Below are 27,475 nucleotides of genomic sequence, written 5' to 3' on the forward strand. Positions count from 1 at the left end.
CCATGGAAATAAAAGACAAGCGCTAAAACACATTTGCGGCCCCGCGAGTGGACAGAAAGAAAACAAGCACGCGAGTGGTGCATGCGTGTGCGCGCACCATGATGAGAGAGGAAAGCCAGATGGCGTCTCTGCTTGTCACTGTGCGCGTAACCGCATGCTGCATGCCACCCAAAAAGCTGTGGTTGGACTTTTAAAAGCCCACTCACTAAATGTCTTGCCAGAGCGGCGCATGCGCTGTCTCAGGCGAGACCTCAAAACGAGGATATCAGATACTCAAAGGTGGGCAGGAGAACATAACTGGACACTATGCAGGAAACATTTCCATTCAAGACACACCTCTCAGCTCAGGCTCCACTTGAGAAGGCTTGTTGTGGTTAAATCAGCAAAACAGTCAAGAAAGTCTATCAGCATTTCTTTAGTTGATTCCAGTTCTATGCGCCACTGTGCAATCTAGACCTGGTGGTGAAAGACTAGCAGATTCAGACTTGCATGCTTCATTGCCTTCAACCCCTTAAGTAGTTTATCATCTGAACCGCAAGCTTAGTATGAAACAGATACAGGTAGAACCTTCTGAAAGCCCACTCTATAGCAAAGCACATCTTCTCAATGGCTGCCCTGTTCTGCTCTCTGGGTATTAGTTTCCAACTAATAAAGGACACCTGATGCACTCTACACTGGTCATCGAGTACCACTCCAACTCCTTTGTCTGAGGCATCCGTCTATGCAACAAAGAGTTTTCTGTGGTCAGGGGCCTTAAGAAATGGTGCATTGCACAGTGATTTCTTTAGTTCCTCAAAACCTTTTTGACAGCCCACATCACCAGCTTGAGCTAGTTCAGGGATGTTAAAGCTGTCAAAAGAGCCATTACAGTCCCATAGTTAGCTACAAAATTACTGTAGTAACCAATGAGTCATTAGAAGGCTCTCCCTATTGTCTGGGTAGTGGGCACCTCCCATTCCAATACTGACTGAATCCTGGCATCCAATGGGTGAATCTTTCCTTTGCTGGCGTGATGCCCAAGGAAGACTACAGTGGACTGCACTAATTGCAACTTGCTTGCTTTGCTGGTGAGTTTTGTCACTGTATCCTGACCAACAGCTTTTCACAGTGATTCAGGTGGTCCTCGCATGAACTGGCAAGCACCACAATGTCACTCCGCTATGGTCTACAGCACCCTACCCATGAAAAAAACAGTACACAAAGGGGCTAGAAACTGATAGGGGTATTTTTTTCAACCTAGGGCAATACCCTACAATGGAAAAGCCCTGCCGGAAGAGAAAATATTGTCTTCTGTTTGGCACCACGCACTAAAGTAATCTGCAAGTAGCAACTGCTCAAATCAAAGGTGCTCAAGCACTTTGCAGCATCAAGTCGGCCCTCAAACTCATCAGTTCTGGGGATCGAATATGCATCTTGCTTAGCGCCTTCACCGAGGGCTCTGTAATTTACACAAAAGCAAATGTTTTTGGGACTACGCTTGGACAACAAGACCACTGGGCTCACTCAAGGGATATAAGATTTCGGTATCAACCCCCAAGTCCAACCTCCTGACCACCATGGCCATGTATGCATTCCTTAGCTCAGTCCGGCATGCAATCCGTCTTACGAATGGCAGACAATTATCTTGAGTAAATATCATGAACACAGATAGGCGTCAACCCTGAACAGTTGGGAAAATCATTACAGTACCTCCCTACAGTCTCTCAGCTGTTCATGCATCAACTTGGTGGCAAATTGGACCCCATTCACAGATCAATCCCTCAAGTCACCTTGAAGTTTGTAAGGGACAGGATCATTGTCTACCTCAACTTCCTCTGACACAGCCTTGATGTTCTGCATAAATTATAAGGAGGTAAGGCTCCTGCTGGTTCACATCAACCACCGTCCTGGCACCTTATGGCACCTCTGTATTCCAAGTAGTTCACATCTGACACATTCTATAGTACTCTATATGGCTCATACTACTCATCAGTGAGCACGGACACCTCCTGATCCTCCTTGCAAGGGCACTTTCTAGACCAGTGACAACAGGAAGTTCCTGTGAACTAGTGGAACCACGATCCTCTTGCTAGCACATGGCTCAGGATTCACTGGCTCACTATATAGCAGGCCATTCTCCCTCCCAACATAATGCATTTCAGGCACTTTTTTACAGACCTGTTCCTGGTCTTCTTTCCTAAATTCAACAAGCATAAGGCACTCAACTTGTGGAATTCCTCCTTGGCAGGTCCTCCAGCCACTATCAAATCCTTCAGCTCTGGCAGGGACCCAGATGCCAATATCTGGTCCTCCTTAGGTATCTCACTCTCCTCTGCCTGGAGCAGGAGCAGTGGATGCCTTAGCCAGTACCTTCTCATAAACTATTCGCTTACTACATTGTCCTGGTCTCGGCAAATCCAGATGGTCCCAGTCTCTTCCTCAGATTGATGTGCAGCCTGTGGTCAGGTGTCCACAGTGGAAGTTTCCCATTCCATGTAAGCTTCTGGTCCTGGTACTAAACTAGGGCCATCGAATCATTGCCAAAGAAACATCCAGCGCCTTTCTTTTCCTTCACTCATACATGAACCTTTGCAGACTTGCCACTGTTTATCACCTCAACTCTGGCAATAGGTTACTCCACATGCGCGCCACTGGCTCCTAAGCCTGTGTCACTGGCGCAAGGGAGAATTTCTTCAGGTTTGAGATACTTCTTCTCAACCAGTTCTATCTATAAGCTCTTATATCGCTCAGGATAGGAAGCTTCTACCCATTAATACTAGTTTCTAACACAAAACCCATTTTATTTGGATACAAGTGTTTCAAGGCACCTGGATACTGCTGCCAAATGTCCAAAGCAACTGGGATAAGTGCAACAGGGCCATCTCAGGTCCCATCACCCACATTCAACACAATTGCTATGAAGAATGTATCTGGTTAAGGGACTTTAATCGCTTACAATGCTCCTTGATATGATAGTTGAGACAAGTCAAAACCCTGGAACCATCCTGCATCCAATTCTCCTTGTGCTGTACCTGACTCTGAACCTAATTTCCTCTCCGTTTCTGTTCCCCTCTTCAAACTTTGGGAATTTTCCTGGCCCTTACTCCGCAGCTTGGAATCCGTCTGTTGAGAGTTACTTTCTTCCTCTGGCTGATAGGCTTGCTCATCTAGCTCTCTGTTAATCCTCGTAGCTCACCAATTGCCGGACAATCCTTTAAGTTTTTGCTGAACTCCACCCTTTCTGATCTGACAGATACTGCCTAAGTGGGATAAAATACTCCTCTTCAGGTGTTTTTGTTACCATTAGACTGGTTAAGAAAATGCAAATGACCGGTCTCTATTCCTTTCACCCACTCATTACAATCTTGCAACACTCCATGAATCAATGTCTCTAATAGTACAACAAATGCACTCTTACTAGCCTTGAACCTTTGCAGATACCAAGCAGGCTGCAGACCTAGCCTATCTTCTAGATACAGCCTGTTATAACCGGTCATAAAATATCTTGCTCAGCTACAGGCATCCTTTGAATGACTGCCGTAACTTCTTTGGGCAAATGACTCACAAGAGTGGTTGCCTCAGACACATTATTCAAAGCTTGAACTTCATAAGCAATATCAAAACCACAAAGCATTGAAAATGACCTTGTCCAACCACATACATGTACACAAGCTCTTTTGGGCCTTGGCAGAAACTCCTACAGAACTTGAGGTGGAATCGCTTATCCCAGGTGCAGCTTTCTCAGCCTCCACCCTGAGCTTCTTTGTCTACAGTTATTCTCATTCATACTCTCTTGCTCACTCTCTCCAACTCTCTCTTCTTTTCCTTGCCCTGCTTTTCCCTTTCATGCTGCTCATTTTCCACTTTTCTCTTCATGGGAGTTTATACTTCATGTGTCTTCCTCCTAGCAAGCTAATCTCAGTTTTCCCTCTCAAACTCCCTGGCATTCTTCTCTTCCTCAAGCTTTCTGGAGACTCAACTGCAAGTTCAAGGTCACAGCTACACTTTAACCCTTCCAAAGCAATAACTCCTGGAGTCAGTAACAATGAAACTCTAGAAATTGGTGGTGGCGACTGTTGGGGAAATTTTGAAAAAAGCAAATTTAGGGACACTGGTTGTGTTAGGGGAAAACCTGTGCTATAGAGCTAAAACAGCCGGGCTCTACAGCACACCCACCATGGGTTCTTATTATGGTATATTTTCCAAAGTACATCACAGTTTTTCCCACTCTACTAGTTTCACATAACGGGCCTCTAGTGTAACTCGCAAGAACCACCCTGTCCTTGTTTCTGGGAGCCCTCTATTCAAGCATAGAGCCCTAACTGATCTAAGCACAGATCGTAAAGATCTACCCCCCCCTAAACTTGTATCTAACGTGTTCCTACATAGGTTTTAAAGCGTAAAAATTTTACTTATTACTCTGCTGCTAAAGGGTGGAACTGGTTTAGCAGTATCCCACAGCTCTCATCTCATTGTCACACCCAGTTTGGGGACCACAGGGCAAGTAGATGCTACGGGCCTCAGCCATGGGGCTTGTGATATTTTTTCTCTGATGTCTTGGGGTCTGTCCTACTATGGCTCATAAACGGGCTGAAATACAACCGCTTCAGCACTTGACTCTCAGTGGTAGTGATGGTGAGCAGTCATAGGCTTTTCAGGTCAGGGAGGTAAAGTGTGAGTGCATCAAGTTCAGCACTCAACAATTAACCAGCAGCTCATTAACATTTCCCTAACTAAGTGCTTGCCTTTTTTGAAAAGAAAGTACTTTGATACACTTGAAAACAAAATACTAGGCACTAGAAAACAAAATACGAGGCCCTACAAAATGCAGCTAATCACAGGCGTAGGCTACTGTGCAACCAGGGTTCAGGATCCCCTTGCTACCTCCCTCCTTCCTCTATCACAAGGTAAACTTTGTGTGGTAGGTTTCAGGTACGGGTGTAGTGCTACCCTTCTTGTGCCTAGTTTATGCACTAAGTTCTACAGTGTTAGTCCTCCTTGCAGCATGCATCAGTTCCCTCCTCCTGGAGAAAGACTTTTTGACTCTGGGTACTCAGTACTCTGGCCTCTGGTCCACAGGGAGCAGGAGCTACTCCTTGGACTCAGGTGTCAATGGCAGTCTCAGATGCTTTGCATGTCCTCTTCTGGGTACAGGGTGAGTATGTGGGATCATGGGGCAGGCTGTTCTCATGCAGTTGAGATGCAACTCTGTCAATACACATACAAAATGTTGCGTCAACGGCTTGGACCATACAGATTTGGTTTGTCGTTACAGCGATGCAGCCCGCTCCAGCCTACTTCCAGCGGCTCAGTCTGCTTAGAATTCAGCTAAAAAGTCAGGTCCCAGAGATAGAGTCCACTCGGGCACCCTTCTGGTTAGTGCCACAGGATAGCTGCGTTCTTGGCACAGTTTGCTAGGACACCCTTTAGGACAGTGCCATGGGCTAGCTAGGTGTCACCAATTATCCACTTCTGTAAGAGACATTACTCTCCGGTCCAGGAGCACACAGGCCACTCTCTCACGAGTCTCTGGTAGACAGGCTCTCAGTTCTGATGTTCCCTACTTCTGTTCCTCTTAGGCCTTTCTGATACAGTAAGAAAGTATATTGGAAATAGATTTGTTCTGGTTTATTATTTACTTAAATTGTGCCCTCCCATCTCTGCATGATTGGAAAATGTATTAAGACAATCCCACCCTTGAGAAACACTTTACTAAAGCTAGAGCATCAAATGTTATAGTTGCTTGAACACTGACATTGTGCAGCTCTAATTTAGAGAAATTTGCCTCTGAAAATTTAGTCTCGCAAGCTATTTGGCGTACCCAAGAACAACGAGAATCTGGCCTATTACCATTTTTTTTATTTTTTTTACAGAGTTTTATATAGCGCAAACTTGACCAGAATCGGGTATCAGAGCACTTTACATAGCACCAGTTGCATTACATGAGGACAAATTCATTTTTTTTGTTAGGCACGGGGAGATTAAGTGATTTGCCCAGAATCACAGGATGTTCAGCGTCATTGCCGATACTCTAATCCAGTTTCCCAAATTCGAGGTCGACCGCCCTGGCCGTTAGGCCAACTCCTCTCCCCAACCATGGATTCCTGCTGGGTGTTCCATCAGCTTTTCATTCAATGTGGATCGACAGAACTGCCTAGTTTAGAGTAAAAGGTTTATCCAATAACATGGGTATCACTTTCTTCTGTCTCCAAGCACGACTGCCTCTTTACACGTAATACACCTACTTACACACATGTGAAGCTCAGTCTCACTCTGAACCATCACACAGGAAGCACGCGTCACTAATAAAGTGCATTGAGGCTGGAGTATGTTAAACAGTCGATACAAAATTTGCGGGCTTATTAAAAAAATAGATCACTGAATAGAGAAGAATGGAAAACACCACACACTAAGTGTCCTATTATGAAACTTTAAGAAAGTTTGTGAAGCATGCTGCAAGAGCAGTAATCTTACCTATAGCAGACACAGCACTTAAAGGCACAATGAGTGAGAGTGGAGCAAAGGCATAGGATGAAAATACCCCCAGCTCTCCCAACAGCAGCAGGAACAGCCCGAGCCACCATATCTTCGTCTTGAAGTATGACTGCGCATCTTTGGTCCCAGCCAGTCGAACATGACTGTACTTCTAACGACACAAACAAGACGACGTGGATTAACTTTGACGGTCTCCTAATGATTAAGTTGAACGGAATGGAAAAGTTGTAATCAAACATACCTGTACATTGAGAGCAATACTGATGACAAGATGTCCAAAGATTGCCAATAGTGAACCTATCAAGTTTCCCTGCGTAAAAAAAAACCAAGAATAGATGTTACTTCTGTGCCACAGTTTAGTTACGGTTTAGGTTACAGGCTCACTCTTGCAATTGTCAGAGCTGCTCACCGTCTCTCACTGGATTGAACTGTGTAACTTTTGAAAGATTCTTCTGAATATCTAGCTAGAAAGGCCATTTTTTTCTTCATAAAGGATAGTGATAATGTAGTATGGAGGTGACAGAGGAAAGGCACTGTGGGCCAGATATATCAATGGGTTTTACCCATTCTGTGTCTATGGGAAAATGTTTTTGTACATGTAGCCCTATATCACATGACAGTAAGCTCTATAAGGTCAACTACGAATGTAAATGAAGTCAAACGTAAAACCCACAGTCGCACACCTGTGTTAGTTTGTGCATATACCCACACTAAACACCTAACTTTATTAAGATTGAGCCAGACCTACTGACTTTGCCAATGCAGGTTTATTCTCTTATGTATTCCTTTCCTACAGCCTTTTCAAGACACCTTGGATTTTTCATCAAACTTCGGGTTATTTGCCCTATTGAGCATCCAAGATAGAGAGACACAATTCATAAAACATATTTTGTTTAAAGTGAAGGTAACGAAAATTCAAGAGAATAAGGTATGATAAACACCGCAGCAAAATAAATCGATTAAGTTGGAAACCTTCGAGCCTCTAGACGTAAAACAATACCAAAATCGGGTTACTTAGTCTCTGGATACACAAGCATATGGAGCACATGCTAAATAAACGTGTTACAAGTTCAGTGCAAATGGTAGGCGAGAAATCCTGGATTGGAAAGTGGCACATAAAAATCCCTCACCATCTTCAAAAGACTTTCAGCAGACTGAAAAAATAAGTCTTCCAACAGACATGGCTTCTAAAACCAATTCAGCTCTCACACACATTGAATACAATTTTACATTTCGGGCTTATTCGTCCGGTCTCAAACGATCAGTCAAAGTGGCACAATAATGGACCTCGGCTGACCTCTTTGGAGAGTCTTGTGCCCAGCCCTGAGGAATCAAGCAAGTCTGGAAACCACCAAAAGAAACCAGACGACAAGCCTCTTCAAACAGACTGAACTGCCCCTCTCCTCTAGCATAGCAGTGACCCCAGGTATGGCCTTCACTTAAGATACACACGACTACACCTCCCAACCGACAAGTCGCACCTTCCACCTGTTGGACGGTATTACAGGGTTCACAATGAAGTGGATGGAAAGTAACAAACCATGAATATAAACAAGCAGTGGCAAAGCCAAGTGGTCCCCGCTACCAGAATACGAGGAGCACCCTACTTGCGGGATAACTGACTTCCAATACCCTTGACATCTGACTGAATTCTGGCACCACTGTACCATTTATACTGGATATTCATTATGTGGATAAATACCTACTCATCTACGTATCAGCTCTGAAGAAGTCGAGGTGTTACTGACCTTTCAACAAAACACGTGTTGGCTGACAAGTTCAATGCTGATTATACTATTTGCCTTTCGCTTGAAAAGCTATATTGGATTATTTCTTCTTTGGAATATGAACTGGCCCTGTGTGAAGATTTTGGATTACACCTCCTGGGCTAGAACTGAGAAATTGGATTAAAGTGGACTACTACCTCAAGATTACTTGATTTAGGACTGTTTTTTCAAACACCTGGAGTGCTCGAATTTGCTTGTTGACATTACTTGCCCTTCACCTTTGGAGGGTACATTAGGGTCGTTTATGGTAACTGACCCTCTTTTCCTTGGAGAACCACCTATGTATTCTACTTGCAGACTTTACTTCCCCTAAATATATTGCTGTGGGCCCATATTTGTTTCTCCTTCTACCTGGTTACCATATCATCTTACGATTCTTGGTATTTGGAACCCCAGAATTCTACAACAGTAGCAAAGGTCTTCTGAGAAAAAAAATAAAAAATTGGTCCCTAAAATTATTATTTTAGGTATATATGAATCTAAGTATTTATTCATTTATTTATTCACACGTTAAGCAGTACTCTACTCAGATTTATTTTTGGTTTATGTCTACCGTCATTCTTGCCCATTCCTTTCTCTAGTAAAGCAGCATTCCTTGCATTTGGTTTGACCACGTACTGCTATTTGCTCGTGATTTACCAAGCAGGTGTTCCCAACAGCGTGTTAATGGTGGTGATCTCTATAAACTGTGCTCTGCAACGGAAACCAGATCCCTAGCAACACCTTATCGTAGAAGATAGAGATGGGAAGCCTCATTTCGCCAAGGCTCGAGATGCGCCCAAGATAATTCTGTGACACAGATATGCAAATATTGTTTTACAGTTCTCTGATCGATTACCTAGGAGTTGCTTTGCACACATTACAAAAATCCCACATCACACAGAGTCCCGCCAGCCAGCTTGCAGCAGGTTGTGGCATTAATGAAATGCAGAAAGTAGCGCGTGTATAATTATTGATGCAACGGTGTGTTTTGAACTTCGAAGTTAGTTGGAGCGATATACTTAAAAGCAAAGTGCTTTCCTTATTAATGCAAACCTTTGAGACGATCACCGACTTTTGATTACTTTTTTTGTAGCGTTAGGTCCTGTGAGAACATTTAAGTTTAAAGCAACTTTACTATGCTGTTCTCACTGCACATACAAATAAGCATTGACATAGCCAATAGGTCTCGCTTTTGGGACCTTATAAGTGTTTAGCCATGCAACAGTTACATAACTAAATACTTATAAGGTCCCAAAAGCGAGACCTATTGGCTATGCCAATGCTGGTGTTGCTTGCAGAAACAAACCAATCTGTAGAGCAAGGGACTGATTGGCTGAGGCCTTGTACGCCTGGTTCTCATTTGCACTCCTTCGGTCCAAGAACTGGCAAACGATAACCCTTCTAGTCAATTGTGGGCCTTTCAGGGTAAGTACGCAGGCCCAACATAAACGCAGAACTGAGTGAACTAATCCCAACCTAAAAACAATGAACTGGTGCAACGGCTGCGTTACCATCCTCAGCCCTCTACCCCCCCCCCCCAAAACATGTTTTGTTTGCATTGAACTGCTGCTCCCTGCATGCAGACAGTGATGCAGTGAAGTCTGGCTTCTCGCAGCGGATAGTTTGGTGGGCTTACTGCGCCAATTAACATGCAAGATAAAACGAATGAGCGCAAACGAGTACCCATTTTAGAAACGCCTGCCACATAAACGACAACTGCAGGTCAATACACAGACGGACCAGTTGTCACTGCTCCTGAACTGGCTGCAAAGCAGTAGGTGAACGAGAAGAAGCTGGTAGCAGGGGCTATTTAAATGCTGCAATACAATACCGCTACCAATTTATGAGCGGCACCTCGGGGACAACAAACAGAAACCAACACGCAACGTCAGGCAGACACCAGCTGTGCATCCACCCGGAACGGTCACGTGCGCGATGTTCCAACCCCACGCGTTCTGGGCGCCTTACTGTTACCAAAGAGAACGGGTCCATGGATGCCAGCACCATCCACGGTGGAGGTAAGCCACCTTCCGAACAGCGCTTCCTCCCCAGCATCAGTGGAGACTGCGTCCCCAGGCAGCTTCCTCAGCAGCAGCCTCCTCGCCGGCACTAACATCACTTGGGGCTGCCCAGAGGAGGGATTCCCTGTGACGCACGAAGCAAGACGGCAAGCAGAGGGGCAGGCACGGAGGGCAGGCACCACAAGGTCACAGCGCGCGACGCCTCCGAGCAGCTACCTGCAGCAGTCACTCCCTCCCTCCCACAGCCAAGCAAAGGGTCTTTCCAGGGAGTTACACTGACATTTCCACAAATAAGAACGCTCGAAAGAGAATGCCAAACATTTAGCATCTTATTTAACGGAAAGCAGTCATAGTATGGGTTAGCAAATATGAAGTATTTAATGGGAAGCAATCATACCAGCTGCCGCAGGTGTGTAGAATTCCTATCTCCCACGCCGAGGGCATATTGTTTGGGCTTAAGGACAACCAGTGAGCATATTTATTTTACCGCTGGACACGTAGGTACTGCAGACCCATTGGCTTCCAGTTCCAATAAAACAGTTCGGATCTGTGAAAGAGGACTGACTGGCCAACCAAGGCAAGGTTTCCATCTATATGTGCAAGTTGTTAAAGCTTGTGTCTATGCTTCTTTGATGGAAACCCCTTTATTATTAGGTTGAGCTAAGGAAATGCAGGGATATGCGAGCTTAGCTTGCACTACTAACAGTGAGGCCAACAAACAACAAGCATTGGCCACGTGGCAGTAAAAGTAACGCCGCGCGGCTGTAAAAGCGAAAGTGATCGTGATCGCTCTGAAAGCGAAAGTGATCGCGATGAGGCGCTAAAGCACAGTTTTCAAAGTGCTGCTGAAGGCCAGCGGTTCGCGCATGCACGATCACGTGAACGCAAGCGCTAGGCCAGCCAGCAGCACTTTGAAAACTCATCTACAAAATGTCTCTCCAAGCCAGCGCATGCGCTGGGCTCAGCGAGACCTAAAAATGCGGTAAAAGTGCCCAGATGAGGAAGTGAGCCTAAAAACAGACATGTAAGGAAGATTTCTTATGGCGGGGGAGGAGGTTGTGTAGAGATGGCACGGAGGTGGCAAGTCCATTTATGGTTTCAATTATGTGGTCGAGTTTGCTCTATAAAAAAAGAAAAAGAAAAACTGAAAAAAATTGCTCTATAAAAAAAGAAAAAGAAAAACTGAAAAAAACTGCAATGTTCCCAGATACAAGTCAAACGAGGGCGGTTGGGGGTATAGAAGTAATGGACTGGGGCAGAGGGGTGATCACGAGCATTCATGTTGGGTGCTGAAACACACAAAACAAGCATTGGCATAGTCAATAGGTCTCGCTTTTGGGACCTTATAAGTGTTTACCCATGCAACAGTTGATGTTGTTGCACCAAGGATATTGTGGTACAAGCATACAGAAAGGTATAATTGAGGTAGCATTCGTTAGCTAGAGCGAGAGACCAGGATGCTGTCCGAGAGCACGGCGAAGTCCCAGACAGAGATGCTGAGAAGAATCGAATTGCTGAACCAATTATCTTAAGCAAATTAATTTAGAAGAAGATCGCGGAAGAATCTCGAGGAGGAAGAGAGCGTCAGAGAGGGGTGCTACGCAAGCGTCGGTGATAGAGAGGTCATCTGTCCTGTCCTGTTTCCTGTTGTGCTTGCGGGGCGACTTGCAACACTTGCAACACGCAGGTTCACTTGTACGGAAGTCGGCAGACAGTTGTGAGCCTTGACGGCAGATTTGAGCTGTCCTTGTTTGAACTTGTTTGGAAGAGGCAGACCTTAAGGCTGCGCTCTATAGTGGTCGAGCTATGAAGGCAGAACTTAAAAGGCTGCGCTTATAGTGTCGAACCACATTTGGAAGCGGCAGACCCCTGAGTTGTGTCCCGTAGTAGTTGTGTACCAGGTAAGTGACTTGGTTCCTTTTGTCTTGGACATAGCTGCACCATATGGGACAGGCTTCTGGGCTGTGCTCTGTGGCGGTGTCAGACTGCATTGTATGAAGTAGGTCTTTGGGGCGGAGTCTCGTAGTAGTTCTGGAGCTACTAGGACAGACCGCAGGGTCATGTCGCGAGGTGGATCTCTGAGCTACATTGTATGAGATAGGCTCTGGGATTGTGCTTCATGGCAGGGTCGAGCTGCGCTGTATAAGGAAGAGCTTTTGGACTGTGTTTTGTAGTGAGCTGTTTGAGCTGCACAGCACGACACATACCAGCGAGTTCTGCCTGCATTGGTCTTTGGACCATCTTTTTATGTGGGCTTTGGACCAGTAAGTTTGACTGGTATTGCATTTGTCCGTGGGGACGGTGTAAGTATCTTATATTAAGATGCCTTGTATGTTGTTCTTCTATGTGATGTTAAATTGGAAAAGAGGCAGCTAGTGCCTCCAGAGGGTACCCTAAAAATGTGATATTTATGTTAAATATGGTATTGGCCCTGTTATGTTTAGCATCATGTGGCATAAAATATGTGAGGGCCAATGCCGATTCACGGTGGCCTCTTATGGGCACATTGTGTGGGATTTTGGACTGTTGTGAATTTGAATGACAGTCCACCGAGGGTCCTATATTTGAGCGTTGGTCTGGGAATGCATGACACGTGCACAGCAGTCTAAAGTATGCCTTGTGCACGAGTCGCAGTCTCTGGAGTGCATCACACTTGTGTGACATTCTGTGGCATGTCTTGAATTGGTGAGGTAGCTTTTGGGGTTGCCTCTGACTTGGTACAGTCTCTAGACTGTTCTGTTGTGGTTCAGTCTTCAGACTGTATGAACAAAATAAAAGAGCATTCTGAAATTGCTTTGCCAGGCAGAGTAATGAATTGACCTCTTTTTGAACATGCCTGGAATGAGTTTAATCTGGCCTCTTGCTGTCATCATTGCTTTGTAAAAATTAATTGAAAGGAGCCTAGCTAGCAAAAACCCTCCCCCTTTTTGATGACACTCTTAATTTGTAGAATGTAACAAATGTAAAAATATGGGTCTGATCAGAAGTATTAGAATGTACATTTATTTTAGCATAGGAAGTACGTGCAGCATGAGAGAAATATTAGGAAAGAAGTGTTCATTTAAATTGAATGCAGTTTTGTGACTGTTCAGGACGGTGTAAGTCCGTACTGAATAGACATGCATTTAAAAGTGCACTAGGACAAAATGAAATACAGACTCATGAATTGACAGTGTGTGGTTTACAGTTTAGAGACCAGAATTAAAATATGGTCGGTCTTTGAGAGACAGGTATGTTTTCCTTTCCCCTCCCCGAGTTTTGCAAGGGAGACAGTCTATGTTAGAATTTCTTTTAAAAATATGGTTGAATGAGGTTGCAATGTGAATACAGACGGTAAAGAAATTAAAAAGAATGTGAGCATTTGTTGGAGCAGGAGAGGTTAAGGCTGCTTTCTGTCTTGGACATGCTGTGTGTTGAAACAGACACAAATCTGTTGCAAAAAAAAAAAAAGATTAAGAGAGAAATGAAATATGTATTAAGGGTAAAGTGGCCGCTTCTATGACATACCTAAAGCTGCTGGTTGAGAAGCTTGCAATGGACCCAGCCTCCCTTCCCCTCCCCTCTGAAAAAGGGGGGGGAGAAGGAGGAGAGAAGCATTGCAGAGCGAAGCTGCTGGCAGACTCGGACCTTGAAGCCTAGAGGTGGGGGCCAGAGGAGCGAGCAGCCCAGAGTAGAAAGGGAGACAGGGACACTTGTTTTCAAGAAATGAAATGCACTGTTCATGCCCTATTGACAAACTTCCATGGCATGAATAGTGGTGAGGCTTGCAAACAGGAGCAGTTTCCCTCCTCCCTGTACAAAGGGAGGGGTCGAGAGTGGAAAGAGCAGGCTGGAGAAGGTCCACGCTGGGTTGTTTTCAACTAAGGAGAATGGAATGCAGAGGGAGGAGAGAACAGCCAGGGCCTGTGACCCATGACGAGAGAGGAAAGCCATATGGCGCCTCTGCTCATAAGCGCGAGCCCGCGCACATGCACGCAAGCTCTAGGCCACAGTGGTAGCATTTTCTGAAGCCCTTACTAAAAGTCTCGCCAGAGCAGCTCATGAGCTGGCTCAGGCGAGACCTAAAAAAGTAACTCTAAAAAAGGGAGCAGTGGAATGAAACAAGTACTAAGTCCATGCCATACAGGAGGGCCAAACACAAAAGGAGGACATGACACACGCCTGCCTTGACAAACCAGAACAAAGGAAATGAGAGCGACTTTGAAGTAAACCAATGCTAAGCTATGGGTGGGCTATAAGCCCACTGTGCGTAAACAATATGTCTCGAAGAAATAGCACATGCACTGTACGGCCAGGGCCGGACTGGCTGCCGGGCGTTTTGGTGTGCTGCCAAGCTGGGGGCTGATTTCGTTGATGGGGACCTGTGTGTGCTTAAAAGCATTCATTTTTCTTTGTTTATTTAGAAGCACACGCAGGTCTTCATAAATTAAATCAGCCCCCACCACAGTGAAATCAGCCCCCAGCTTGGCAGCACACCAAAATGCCTGGTAGCCAGTCCGGCCCTGTGTATGGCAGACACTTAAAAATATATAAATGAAACAAGAATGGGTCAGGCCATGACTGATGCATTGCGATGTGAGCACATGGCAATTATATTGTAACTTTTTTTTTGTTTTTATTCATTCCAAGCTGGCCACCTTATGTTTGCATGTGTGAGAGACAATGGAGGCCATTTTGAATTCTTTGCTTTATCAATTTAACGTGCCAAATCAAAATAAAAACTAAGAATGGAATTAAAGCCAAGGGTGCGAGCCAGTTTTAGGAAATACTCATACCAGGGAAATGATGTGAGCTGATACCTAACACTGATGCAAAGTCCTGACAACAAAAGGCAAACAAGTATTTGCAATCCAATAGGACTAGCATTTACGAAACTCTCGTAAATGCGAGGACTATTGCATTGCAAATACTTGTTTGTAAAACTGCCCCATGCCGTGGTTTCACTTTTATGGCGTCCGTGCCCATTTCCTTAGATGCAGCTCATCTGAGGAAAAGGGCGCATCCGACATTTTATTTTTTCCGGAGTTTTATATAGAGCAAACACCAGCTGCATTGCACAAGGACACATTCATTTTATTTTTGTTAGGCACGGGGAGAGTAAGTGATTTGCCCAGAATCACAGTCGTTAGACCACATCCTCTGCCACATTAAAGTGAAACCGTGGCATACGGCAGTTTAAAAAAAAATAAAGTTAATATATACTTTTTTTTTTTTAAAGCATGCAGCTGCGTTCAGCGCTGTAAATAAACCAAATGCACGGCCGCCACTGTATGAGTGTAGCCTGCCGGGCTATGAAAAAAACAATAATTAAAGCGTTGCGGGAGAGCGTGTCCCTGCCAGCAACAGCAAGCAGGAGAAAACCATTTAAGTAAATAGTGCTCGGAGGCTGTATTTAAAGCCTACAGTGTAACAACACATGTAACAGGGGGTGTCCTCATGGGAGGTTACACAATGAGACAAGGTGGTACTAAGGAGGGACTCTTAAGCATATTGAACAAAGAAAAGCCACAGTTTCCAGAGGACAATGACACAAACCACTTACAAATATGGGCAGAGAGTGGGTGGAGCTTTAAGGCCATGCCTGAATACAGCAAACCTTGCAGAGCAGCGCATGTGCTGCCCAGGCTCGACCTAAAAACAGCTAAATGAGCTGAACAAAAGTAGCCAGCTGCTTGTCGAAGAGGTGCCGTATCTTTACGTACATGTATGTGGTGTGACAACTTGAGCCCTTGCCAAACAGCGAAAGCAGTCTATGGGCAAGACCTAAAACTACTGGTTTGTCCTCACATTCTACTGAAATGTCCAGCATTAAAAAAATAAATGTCACAGCAGTAACGGGGTGCAGTTTTGACACAAACAAAATAGGGTATGCAAGAGCCCGTCTCTTTTAAAGACAGTCACTTGAGAACTCTGTAATTATATAAAGTGCAACTAGCAAGGTCTTAGATAAGTGACCCGGTACCTCAAACAAAGGCTGTGCTGCCAACAGAACATTATCTCAGCTTTGACAAGAAACTGTTGATAACTCCAGCCTATATTTGTTTCACTCGCAAGGTTACAAATGTATGCCAATACACATACATAAGTGATACGTTGGTGCGCTGTGCACTTGGGAAACCATTAGGTATGGGTATAAGTACGTAGTAAGGAGCGCAGAGCGTTAACACATTGCAAATATCTGACATCAATAAAAAATGTCACAATAAAAAATAAATAGACAAATACTACCTAAAACTCAGTATCCCTTTATTTACTAAGTGAACAAGTTTCACAAATAGCAATCGTTACGAACCACTAGGCAATTAAACTAAAAGTTATGCATACTGAATAGCTGTGATGGCGAAATTATTAATTCCTCTTCTGTATAGAAAGAAATACTAAAGTGGCAAGAGAAGATCTGCAGCAGGACGCTCCAAATTTATGGCCCCCATTCTAAGTCAGCTTACAAAGTACTTCTGAACACACTATTTTCTCAGTATGAAAAGGAGGGTTCAAAGAAAATCAGAAAACGAGCAACATTAAGTATAAACGATTCCCTCACTCACAATCTGCTCGAGGAAGGGGGGTACAAATGGTAAATACCTTCAGACTCCACCAAAAGCTTTGAGAATGTATACTTTGAAACGGAATATCGCCACCAATAAAATGGGAAAAGGACTTACTTAGACTGGTGTCAGCGAACGGTAGAAGTGGTATACAAAAGCAGAGGGCGGTGAAAAATATGGGAAAAAATATGGTCTCCATGGTACAGGTATAGGACTGCATAGTGAAGCCTTTTACCTGCGATATTGTTCCATTCACTTTGTAACGTATGACAATCTACCCGCTGTAAATAATCTCCTGGTCATGGTAAGAGCTATTAATTCAATACCATGTTTACTCCTTCGGAGACAGAGTTTGTCCCACTCCCCCATTTATGTTACATCCTTACTATAAATCAATCGAATGGTGTACATGCCTATATGCTTCATAACGTACCGTCTTGTGAGCTTGTTTAGTAAAAAGAATTTATAAAAAAAAAAAGAGACAATATACACTTTGGAGGCCAAAATGGTAGATCTGGTGAATGATTGTGCACGTGTAAAGTGATTGTGAACATTAGCTAACGTTTGTGGAGCATCATAATCGCATTTCTGTTCATGAAAGCACTAATGTTGAACATTTGATTTATTCAAACATAAGTATAGAATGAATAACTGTTGTTTACTTTTTTGGTGAATGTCTTTTCTTTGCCCTGTATGTGTATTGTTCACTTGCTTTTGTATTGTCCTAGTTTTAAGATGGTTGCAAGTTTTCTTATTTGCACTGGGTTAACTGTTTAATTACAGTATTGTTGTGGGTGCTTTTCAACTAAATAAATACATGAAAATATTCTAATATATGTTCTTGTTTCTATGTATAAAATGCTCATATATAAAAGAAAAAAAAGATATATTGAATACATTTTTGTACTTTGGATAAATACAATGTAATAACGATTGGTCTGGAACAGAACAATTTATATACAATTGAAGGACTGCAATTTATTATATGCTATTGTTTTGGAGAAGTTTTTGTTGTTGTTCACCAAATCACATTTTACACTTGAAACAATGTAAGTAAAAGGCAATGTTTCAAAATACATCAGCCCGATCTCATACCTAAGCAATGCAGTCAGGATTTTTTCCCCTTCATACAAGTCCTTAAACTGGCTTTGTCTAACCACAAAGCACATAAACATTAGATTTCTTAGTAGAGTACATGGGACACTCCTCAAAAACAAACACCCAGATGGCGGGTTCTGCAACACTCCTCAAGCAGCAGTGTGTTTTAAACACCACAGGAAGAGCTCATGGAAAATATCCAACATGCCTGAACAAATATTAGGCAGGACTTAGAAAATGAACTGAGATAACAATCCTCAAAACTTTCCAGGTATTAGAGCCGGGCGTCTAGCGCTCAAGCTGGAATACAGCTGGAAGACACATCACCAAGCAGCACACAATCTTAACTCTCTGGCGTTAGACAAAGCTAAACAGGCTACCTCAATCCTGCTAAAGGCCCACGAGCTCTTGTTCACCTTCCCGGGCTACCAGGAGTGCACTGCAACCCCTGCCAGGAAGATGACCAACTCAGGCTTAGAATTTAACTCAGACCTAAACTTCATACCCCAAATTATCAACTATGTGGGTGGCTGGATTGCCTTTGCTACGCGGCCTCCTGAGAATTGGGGTGGGAGGGGAATAAGCAAAAAGAGAGGGGGTGGGTGGGAGATGAATAAGCAAAAAGAGAAGGGGTGGGTGGGAGGGAGGGAGGGGAATAAGCAAAGAGAGAAGGGGGTGGGTGGGACGGAGGGGGAATAAGCAAAACAGAGGAGGGTAGTTGGGAGGGAGAACAAGCAAAACAGAGGAGGGTGGGTGGGAGGGGGAACAAGCAAAACGGAGGAGGGTGGGTGGGAGGGGGAACAAGCAAAACGGAGGAGGGTGGGTGGGAGGGGGAACAAGCAAAACGGAGGAGGGTGGGTGGGAGGGGGAACAAGCAAAACGGAGGAGGGTGGGTGGGAGGGGGAACAAGCAAAACGGAGGAGGGTGGGTGGGAGGGGGAACAAGCAAAACGGAGGAGGGTGGGTGGGAGGGGGATCAAGCAAAACGGAGGAGGGTGGGTGGGAGGGGGATCAAGCGAAACGGAGGAGGGTGGGTGGGAGGGGGATCAAGCAAAACGGAGGAGGGTGGGAGGGGGAACAAGCAAAACGGAGGAGGGTGGGTGGGAGGGGGAACAAGCAAAACGGAGGAGGGTGGGTGGGAGGGGGAACAAGCAAAACGGAGGAGGGTGGGTGGGAGGGGGAACAAGCAAAACGGAGGAGGGTGGGTGGGAGGGGGAACAAGCAAAACGGAGGAGGGTGGGTGGGAGGGGGAACAAGCAAAACGGAGGAGGGTGGGTGGGAGGGGGAACAAGCAAAACGGAGGAGGGTGGGAGGGGGATCAAGCAAAACGGAGGAAGGTGGGTGGGAGGGGGAACAAGCAAAACGGAGGAAGGTGGGTGGGAGGGGGAACAAGCAAAACGGAGGAGGGTGGGTGGGAGGGGGAACAAGCAAAACGGAGGAGGGTGGGTGGGAGGGGGAACAAGCAAAACGGAGGAGGGTGGGTGGGAGGGGGAACAAGCAAAACGGAGGAGGGTGGGTGGGAGGGGGAACAAGCAAAACGGAGGAGGGTGGGTGGGAGGGGGAACAAGCAAAACGGAGGAGGGTGGGTGGGAGGGGGAACAAGCAAAACGGGGGAGGGTGGGTGGGAGGGGGAACAAGCAAAACGGGGGAGGGTGGGTGAGAGGGGGATCAAGCAAAACGGAGGAGGGTGGGTGGGAGGGGGATCAAGCAAAACGGAGGAGGGTGGGTGGGAGGGGGATCAAGCAAAACGGAGGAGGGTGGGTGGGAGGGGGCTCAAGCAAAACGGAGGAGGGTGGGTGGGAGGGGGCTCAAGCAAAACGGAGGAGGGTGGGTGGGAGGGGGCTCAAGCAAAACGGAGGAGGGTGGGTGGGAGGGGGATCAAGCAAAACGGAGGAGGGTGGGTGGGAGGGGGATCAAGCAAAACGGAGGAGGGTGGGTGGGAGGGGGATCAAGCAAAACGGAGGAGGGTGGGTGGGAGGGGGATAAAGCAAAACGGAGGAGGGTGGGTGGGAGGGGGATAAAGCAAAACGGAGGAGGGTGGGTGGGAGGGGGATAAAGCAAAACGGAGGAGGGTGGGTGGGAGGGGGATAAAGCAAAACGGAGGAGGGTGGGTGGGAGGGGGATAAAGCAAAACGGAGGAGGGTGGGTGGGAGGGGGATAAAGCAAAACGGAGGAGGGTGGGTCGGAGGGGAAAACAAGCAAAACGGAGGAGGGTGGGTCGGAGGGGAAAACAAGCAAAACGGAGGAGGGTGCGTGAAAGGGGGAACAAGCAAAACGGAGGAGGGTGGGTGGGTGGGAGGGAGGGGGAACAAGAAAAACGGAGGTGGGTGGGTGGGAGGGGGAACAGCAAAACGGAGGAATGAACTAGCAAAACGGAGGAGGGTGGGTGGGAGGGGGAACAAAGAAAACGAAGGAGGGTGGGTGGAAGGGGGACCAAGCAAAACTGGGGTGGGAGGGGACCAAGCAAAACGGAGGAGGGTGGGTGGGAGGGGGAATCAAGCAAAACGGAGGAGGGTGGGTGGGAGGGGGAATCAAGCAAAACGGAGGAGGGTGGGTGGGAGGGGGAATCAAGCAAAACGGAGGAGGGTGGGTGGGAGGGGGAATCAAGCAAAACGGAGGAGGGTGGGTGGGAGGGGGAATCAAGCAAAATGGAGGAGGGTGGGTGGGAGGGGGAATCAAGCAAAACGGAGGAGGGTGGGTGGGAGGGGGAACAAGCAAAACGGAGGAGGGTGGGTGGGAGGGGGAACAAGCAAAACGGAGGAGGGTGGGTGGGTGGGTGGGAGGGAGGGGAATCAAGCAAAACGGAGGAGGGTGGGTGGGGGATCAAGCAAAACGGAGGAAGGTGGGTGGGAGGGGGAACAAGCAAAACGGAGGAGGGTGGGTGGGAGGGGGAACAAGCATAACAAAGGAGGGTGGGAGGGGGATCAAGCAAAACGGAGGAAGGTGGGTGGGAGGGGGAACAAGCAAAGCGGAGGAGGGTGGGTGGGAGGGGGAACAAGCAAAACGGAGGAGGGTGGGTGGGAGGGGGAACAAGCAAAACGGAGGAGGGTGGGTGGGAGGGGGAACAAGCAAAACGGAGGAGGGTGGGTGGGAGGGGGAACAAGCAAAACGGAGGAGGGTGGGTGGGAGGGGGAACAAGCAAAACGGAGGAGGGTGGGTGGGAGGGGGAACAAGCAAAACGGAGGAGGGTGGGTGGGAGGGGGAACAAGCAAAACGGAGGGTGGGTGGGAGGGGGAACAAGCAAAACGGAGGAGGGTGGGTGGAAGGGGGAACAAGCAAAACGGAGGAGGGTGGGTGGGGGAACAAGCAAAACGGAGGAGGGTGGGTGGGTGGGGGTTCGGGGGAACAAGCAAAACAGAGGAGGGTGGGTGGGTGGGTGGGAGGGGGAAAAAGCAAAACGAAGGAGGGTGGGTGGGAGGGGGAGCAAGCAAAACGGAGGAATGAACAAGCAAAACGGAGGAGGGTGGGTGGGAGGGGGAACAACGAAAACGGGTAGCAAGTAACACGGACAAGGCGGGTGGACTGGGGGCAAGCAACACGGACGGGGCGGTTGGTTGGGGAGCAAGCAACGTGGACATTGAGTAAGCAACACGGACATTGAGCAAGCAACATGGACCCTGAGCAAGCAACAAGGTCCTGAGTAAGCAACACAGACGCAAGCAAGCGGCGCGGATGGGCAAGCAACACAGACGTTGAGCAAGCAACACAGATGGGGGGTGGGCGAGGAGCAAGCTACTCGGACGGGGCAAGCGGAGAGTAAGCAACAAAGATTGAGCAAGCAACACGGACGATGAGCAAGCAACACGGAATAGAGCAAGCAATACGGCCTGGGCGGATAGAAAGCAACACGGATAGGGGAAGGGAGCAAGCACCATGGACGATGAGTAAGCAACACAGGTGGGGCGGGTAGGCATGGGAGAGCAAGCAATACGGACGGGCCAGGTGGGGGGGCCAGCAACACGTACGTGAGCAAGCAACACGAGCGGGGCAGATGGGCGCGGAGCAAGCAACACGGGACGGGGTGGATATGGACATGAACAAACAACACAGCATGGGAGAGCAACGGGGTAGGTGGGCATGAAAGAGCAACCAACACAGATGGGGCGGGTGGCCGTGAGTGAGCAAGCAACACTGACAGGGAGGGTGGGCGTGGGAGCAAGCAACATGGATGGGGTGGGTGGGCGCGGGAACAAGCAATGGGGTGGGTGGGGAGCAAGTATAGAGGACTATTTGCAAGCAACATGGACAACGAGAAAGCAACAAGGACGGGGCGGGTGTGCAGGGAAGAAGCAACATGGACAGAACAAACAACACGGGTGGGGAACAAGCAACACGGACGGGGAACAAGCAACACCGACGGGGAACAAGCAACACCGACGGTGTGGAAATTTAGCCTGCAAACTGAACATTATCTGCGCCATCTTGCCTCTCCCCAGCGCCACGCACAGCGAATGCACGGCCGCCATTTTAGGCACCCCACTCTCTCCCCGCTCACTCTCGATCGCCAGCGCTTTCCCCAGGCGCTGCGAGCATCCCCCGCGCGCCGGCCACCCCCGCTCTCTCATACAGGCCATAAACCCTCTCCTTCTGCGCGACCCTGCTACGGAACCACATCCGACCGACATCCCATACATGGTCATGCCTCTCCTTTGATAACCCCCTTCCTCTGCGCCCCATTGTCCGAACTGGTCCCAGGCCATCACCTAGCCCTGCGGATGCAGTTTATTGCCCCTACTGTAAGGGAAACACCCCGCATCAAAGGGATTACAGTAGATCAAAGCCCCTACCCCCTGAGACCCGGCCGGTTGCACACACCCCCGGGAATTAGCGGAATTCCCTGCTGCGCGATAGCCATCTCCCACTGCGGGTAGGGTGGGAACCTCTACTGTAACTATGTGTGGGATCGGATCTGAGCCGGGGCTTCAGGGGATGTTCTTTCAGGCATCAAGAGAATCTCAAGAATGTACTATATGTAATAAAGCAATAAACCGGTGTATAAGAGACCAGGTCTCAGAGATGCGGTTAGAGCACCTCGTGACGATACCTTGCTGTCTGATCTGATGTGTTCTGCTCCGACGGAATAAAACTTGGTTTCCTGCTTCCAGTCTCCGGCGCCTGCCTCTTTTATTGGTAAATTATCGAGTGGTATGAGAGGCGATTACCGCCGGGCAAATACTTGAAAGGTTATCGACTGAAACTGCCGCTACCATTTAACAATTGGCGTCCCAAACGTGGGGCCCATCAGCGACACGTGGATCCAGTGGGAGAGGTCCCGACGACAGAGTGAACGACTGCAACGATCGGGAGAGCTCCTGCCCAATAGACCCTCGTCTGGCAGCCGATCATCCGAACTTCACTGGTTCCGAGCAGACCTCTCTCGAGTGATCTACGGTCCTGACTGGGAACCATCAGGAGTGCCGCGGCAAATACGGAGAGTAGAGGACGATCGGGCGCTGGAGGCGGAAGACGAGAAACTGTCCACGCGGTCCGGGTAAGGTCGTGATACACGACAAAATGCGAAATAATTGATTGATTGTTTAAAGCTTTGGAAATACTAGTATTGCTCATTGATTGTGCTCATTGATTGTTCTCTTTGAGATATTCGCTGTCTACAAACGGGGAGGAGTAGAAATACTCTCTCTCTCTCCCTTTGCAGATAGTGAAGGGTAGGTAACGCAGACTTTTGTCCTCGTTGAAACCCGTCGTGCCTATCTTTATCTCCCCATTGATTGATTGTCCGAACATTGATTGTTTTGGAGAATAGTGCTTTTTGAGATATTCTCTGTTTGCAAATAACGTAGAATAGGAATATTCTGTCTAGTCTTTGCAAATAGTGAAGGGTAGGTAATGCTGACTTTTGTCCCCGTTGAAACCCGTCATGCCTATCTTTATCTCCCATTGATTGATTGATTGATTGATTGTCCGAACACTAGTTGTTCGATATTGGTTCTTTGGAGGTATTCTCTGCTTACAAATAACGAAGAATAGAGATATTCTGTCTAGTCTTTGCAAGTAGTGAAAAGATAGGTAGTGCTGACTTTTGTCCCCGTTGAAACCCGTCATGCCTATCTTCTCCCCACTGATTGGTAGTTGGTTCTGCCCGGACCGCTTATTAGAGGTGAACCATCCGGCTCCACTGGAAGGCACCCCTAATAAGGACATGTTCACTAAATATGGACTAGTCGCCGTAGCTTATAGCAAGCTGTGGCATAAATATACCAAGAAGGACCCCGAAAGTCAGTGGCCACTGATGGGATCCTTCGACGACCATAAGATAGAAGCGCTAGAAATAGCTCTGCGTAGCAATAAGACGACGCCTACTATGCTTGACAGTATCGGCATGTGGCGCAAAGAAACAACGCAACGGAAAAAGAGGGAAGAAGTAAAAGCAGAAAAGGAATTACGAAAGGCAGCTCACCTTGCCGCTAGAAAGTTAGAAGAAGACATAAAGGAGAGAAGGGAAACTAAACTAAGACAGGAGCCCGAAACCTCAGGCCAGTACGCTGTTAGGACCCCTTCTTTGCTCTACCCTGAGTTGTCCTCCAAGCAGCGAACGAATGATGAATTACTGTTAGGTCCCCCGATCATTTACATGCCCCCTCCATATACACCCTCCCAGTCAGTAGTGCAACACCTACAACCCCCGAACACGAGCGAAAGCAGTACAGGGGCCTCGGTCCTCACGGCCTCCGCGCCGGCTGAGCCTCTTGTACTGAACCCAATGTCGGTTACAACGCTAGATGACCATGAGATGGGAAAGAAAGAGTCCACCAGAATGAATCGATTAACAAAGGATGAACGAGCAGGAATTGATAAGATAGTAGGGACACTGGTGGAGCGAAAAGAAAGTGAGGAGTATATAACAGACGTGTATAACTCGTATGCCGACAGCCGCAGGCGACACTTCGTCGTACGGCTCTGTTATCACGCCCTGAATGCGTATGAGGAAAGATACCACGATAAAGGTCCCGAAGGCTTAGCAGCCCTATATAGGAAGGTAAACATCGGAGAGGAAAGAGAGGGCGACGTTACGAACCTCTTCACTCGTACACTCGAGGTCTACCGACACCTTAAAGAACATGGACAGACCACCAAAGCAGAAACCCCCATAGCGACTAAGCCCCAGGAAGGGAGGGCTGATGCCATGATGCCCATTAAAGAAGCTGCCCCCTACTGGGTCCCCCCACGAGGTCTGGGAACACATGACGACATCAACCACCAAGATGCGAAGGGAAGGGTTGTATATAACTGGGTCTACCAGCCGTGGGACCGGCAAGACATTTTGACCTTTAGAAAAACTCTACCCGACTTAAGAAAGAACCCGACTGCCTTCTACACTGAACTGGGTACAGCCTTAGGTTCTACGATTATGACTTTAGCAGATATCGACTTGTTCTTTGGGCTATGTCTGCCGGCTGATGTGTGGAAACAAATCCGGAAAGTTGACCACGCTGAGCCGTTCGGATATACCTGGGTACAACTCGATACCATAGATAAGCAGCGAGAACCAGGACAGAAACCCCCAAAAGCCATATTAGAGCTCCCAGACAAGATTGTACTAAAACTGAAGACTCTAATCCCAGAAAGAAAGGTAGACTGGTCGATAGTAACGGCTTGCCGCCAGAAACCCCAGGAGGATGTGTCTGAATACTTCTCCCGATTCGAGACTGTGTTTTCCGATTACAGTGGCCAAGACATGACCACCGCAACCGGACATCACCTCTTTGTCCAGAATTATGTGAAGGGTCTGACACAAGAAATTTCCCAGAAACTACAGACCAGCGAGAGTAGCTGGGCAGCCTCCAAACCCGCAGCGATTCTCCAGATGGCCCAATACTACGAAAATCAGAAAAACGAGAACGATAGGGCATCAGAGAAGAAGAAAAAGGAACTGAAGGAGAGGGTAATGATAGCACAGTTGCAAGGGGTGACCATAGGAAGGGAACCCCCGAAAGAGAATTACCACCCAACCGCCCCTAGAAAGCTACCCCCTAGAGACCATACACCTGCACCCTACAACGGACGGAGAGACTTAGATGGGAACCAATGTGCGTTCTGTAGAGGGTTCGGACACTGGAAATCCCAGTGCCCGGTCCTTCTGGAACTAAACAAAAATAGGGATCCCAGAGACACAGCATATGACCCCAGAAATAGAGGACAGGGACGAGGGCACACGAACGACGCAACCAACGTCAGGCCAGGCAAACCAAACACCTTTGACCGCCCCCGACAAAACCAGTGTCAGCAGTCCGACTATGAAAGCACCCATGACTTCGCATAGGACCGCCAGGGGCAAGGGAGGGATCCAGTCGAACTCCGTGTTGACCAGCAAGGCCCTTACGTCACTGCTAAGGTCTTGGGCACAAAATCCCCATTCCTGGTAGACACTGGGGCGACACGTAGTGCGTTATCCAAACGACTGATCCCTAGGGCACCCTTGTCTGGCTCACATGTAACCTCAATAGGCTTCGATGGAACGCCCTCCACTAACCCCTTATCAGCACCAATCTCCTTTGACTTAGAAGATAACACCACTGACACGACCTTTCTGCTCTCCTCCAACACCCCCGATGCTATTATGGGACTTGATTTGCTAAAACATTTTCGAGCTACCATCAGATGCTCCCCAGACGGAGTTCGAGTCATCCTACACGATAACCCAGATCTGTCCAGACCCTGTCACACACGGCGTATGCTCTCTATAACCGATGCTGACATGTCCCTACTCGACACATTACCTTCACATCTATGGGCTAAAACCGACTCAGATGTAGGGCGCATGGTGATCGACCCGGTACACATAACCGTCCGACCGGACGCAGTGCTCCCAAAGCTTCCACAGTATCGGATATCACCCGAAGGCGAGAAGGCATTGGTGGAAATCATCGAGTCCCTAGTCGAGGCAGGAGTGGTAGAAGAAGTAGTGAGTAATGTTTGCAACAGCCCTATCCTACCCATTGTAAAGAAGCAAGGCGAGGGGGATGAGAAAGCCTACCGTTTCATTGTTGACTTGCGAGAGGTTAACAAAGTAGTCATACCCCAGTACCCCGTGGTCTCAGACATCACCACCATCCTCACCCTGATTCCATCCACTGCCACCATCTTTACTGTTATTGATCTCAAGAACGCATTCTTTTCCATCCCCATCCACCCAGACAGCCGCTACCTGTTCGGATTCACTTTAAAAGCCCGTTCATACAGATTCTGCAGGGCACCCCAAGGCTACACTGAGAGTCCCAGTATTTACAGCCAAGCCCTCAAGAGGCAACTGGATGCAGTCCAACTACCCGATGGAGTGGTGTTGATACAGTACGTCGATGACATTCTTTTGGCGGCCGACACCACTCCACTTGCCGTCACAGCCACCATTCACCTCCTCCGCTTCCTTGCGGAGAACGGTCACAAGGTCTCCAGAAAGAAATTGCAATTCTGCCAGCCCCAAGTAACGTATCTAGGCCACCTACTATCCAAAGACGGGAGGAAACTTACCCCTGACCGAATTCAAACCATTCTAGAAACCCCTGTTCCCAAAACTCAGAAGCAAGTGCGGTCCCTAGTGGGCCTCACCT

General features: G+C 47.5%; 1 protein-coding gene across 4 annotated transcripts in view; it reads right to left on the bottom strand.

Annotated features, from left to right (window-relative positions):
• NIPAL3 (NIPA like domain containing 3) overlaps positions 1-27,475 on the bottom strand; it is a 226,708-nt gene that overhangs the window by 68,153 nt on the left and 131,080 nt on the right. For all 4 annotated transcript variants that reach the window (XM_085647835.1, XM_085647837.1, XM_085647836.1 and 1 more), the window contains exons 3-4: positions 6,716-6,784; positions 6,454-6,625 (exon numbers count right to left, since the gene is read on the bottom strand). In XM_085647835.1, the coding sequence (XP_085503961.1) occupies positions 6,454-6,625; positions 6,716-6,784 (241 nt within the window). The remainder of the gene's footprint in view (positions 1-6,453; positions 6,626-6,715; positions 6,785-27,475) is intronic.

Source organism: Triturus cristatus, chromosome 3_2 (genome assembly GCF_964204655.1).
Source record: "Triturus cristatus chromosome 3_2, aTriCri1.1, whole genome shotgun sequence".
In the NCBI taxonomy this organism is placed as follows: Eukaryota; Metazoa; Chordata; class Amphibia; order Caudata; family Salamandridae; genus Triturus; species Triturus cristatus.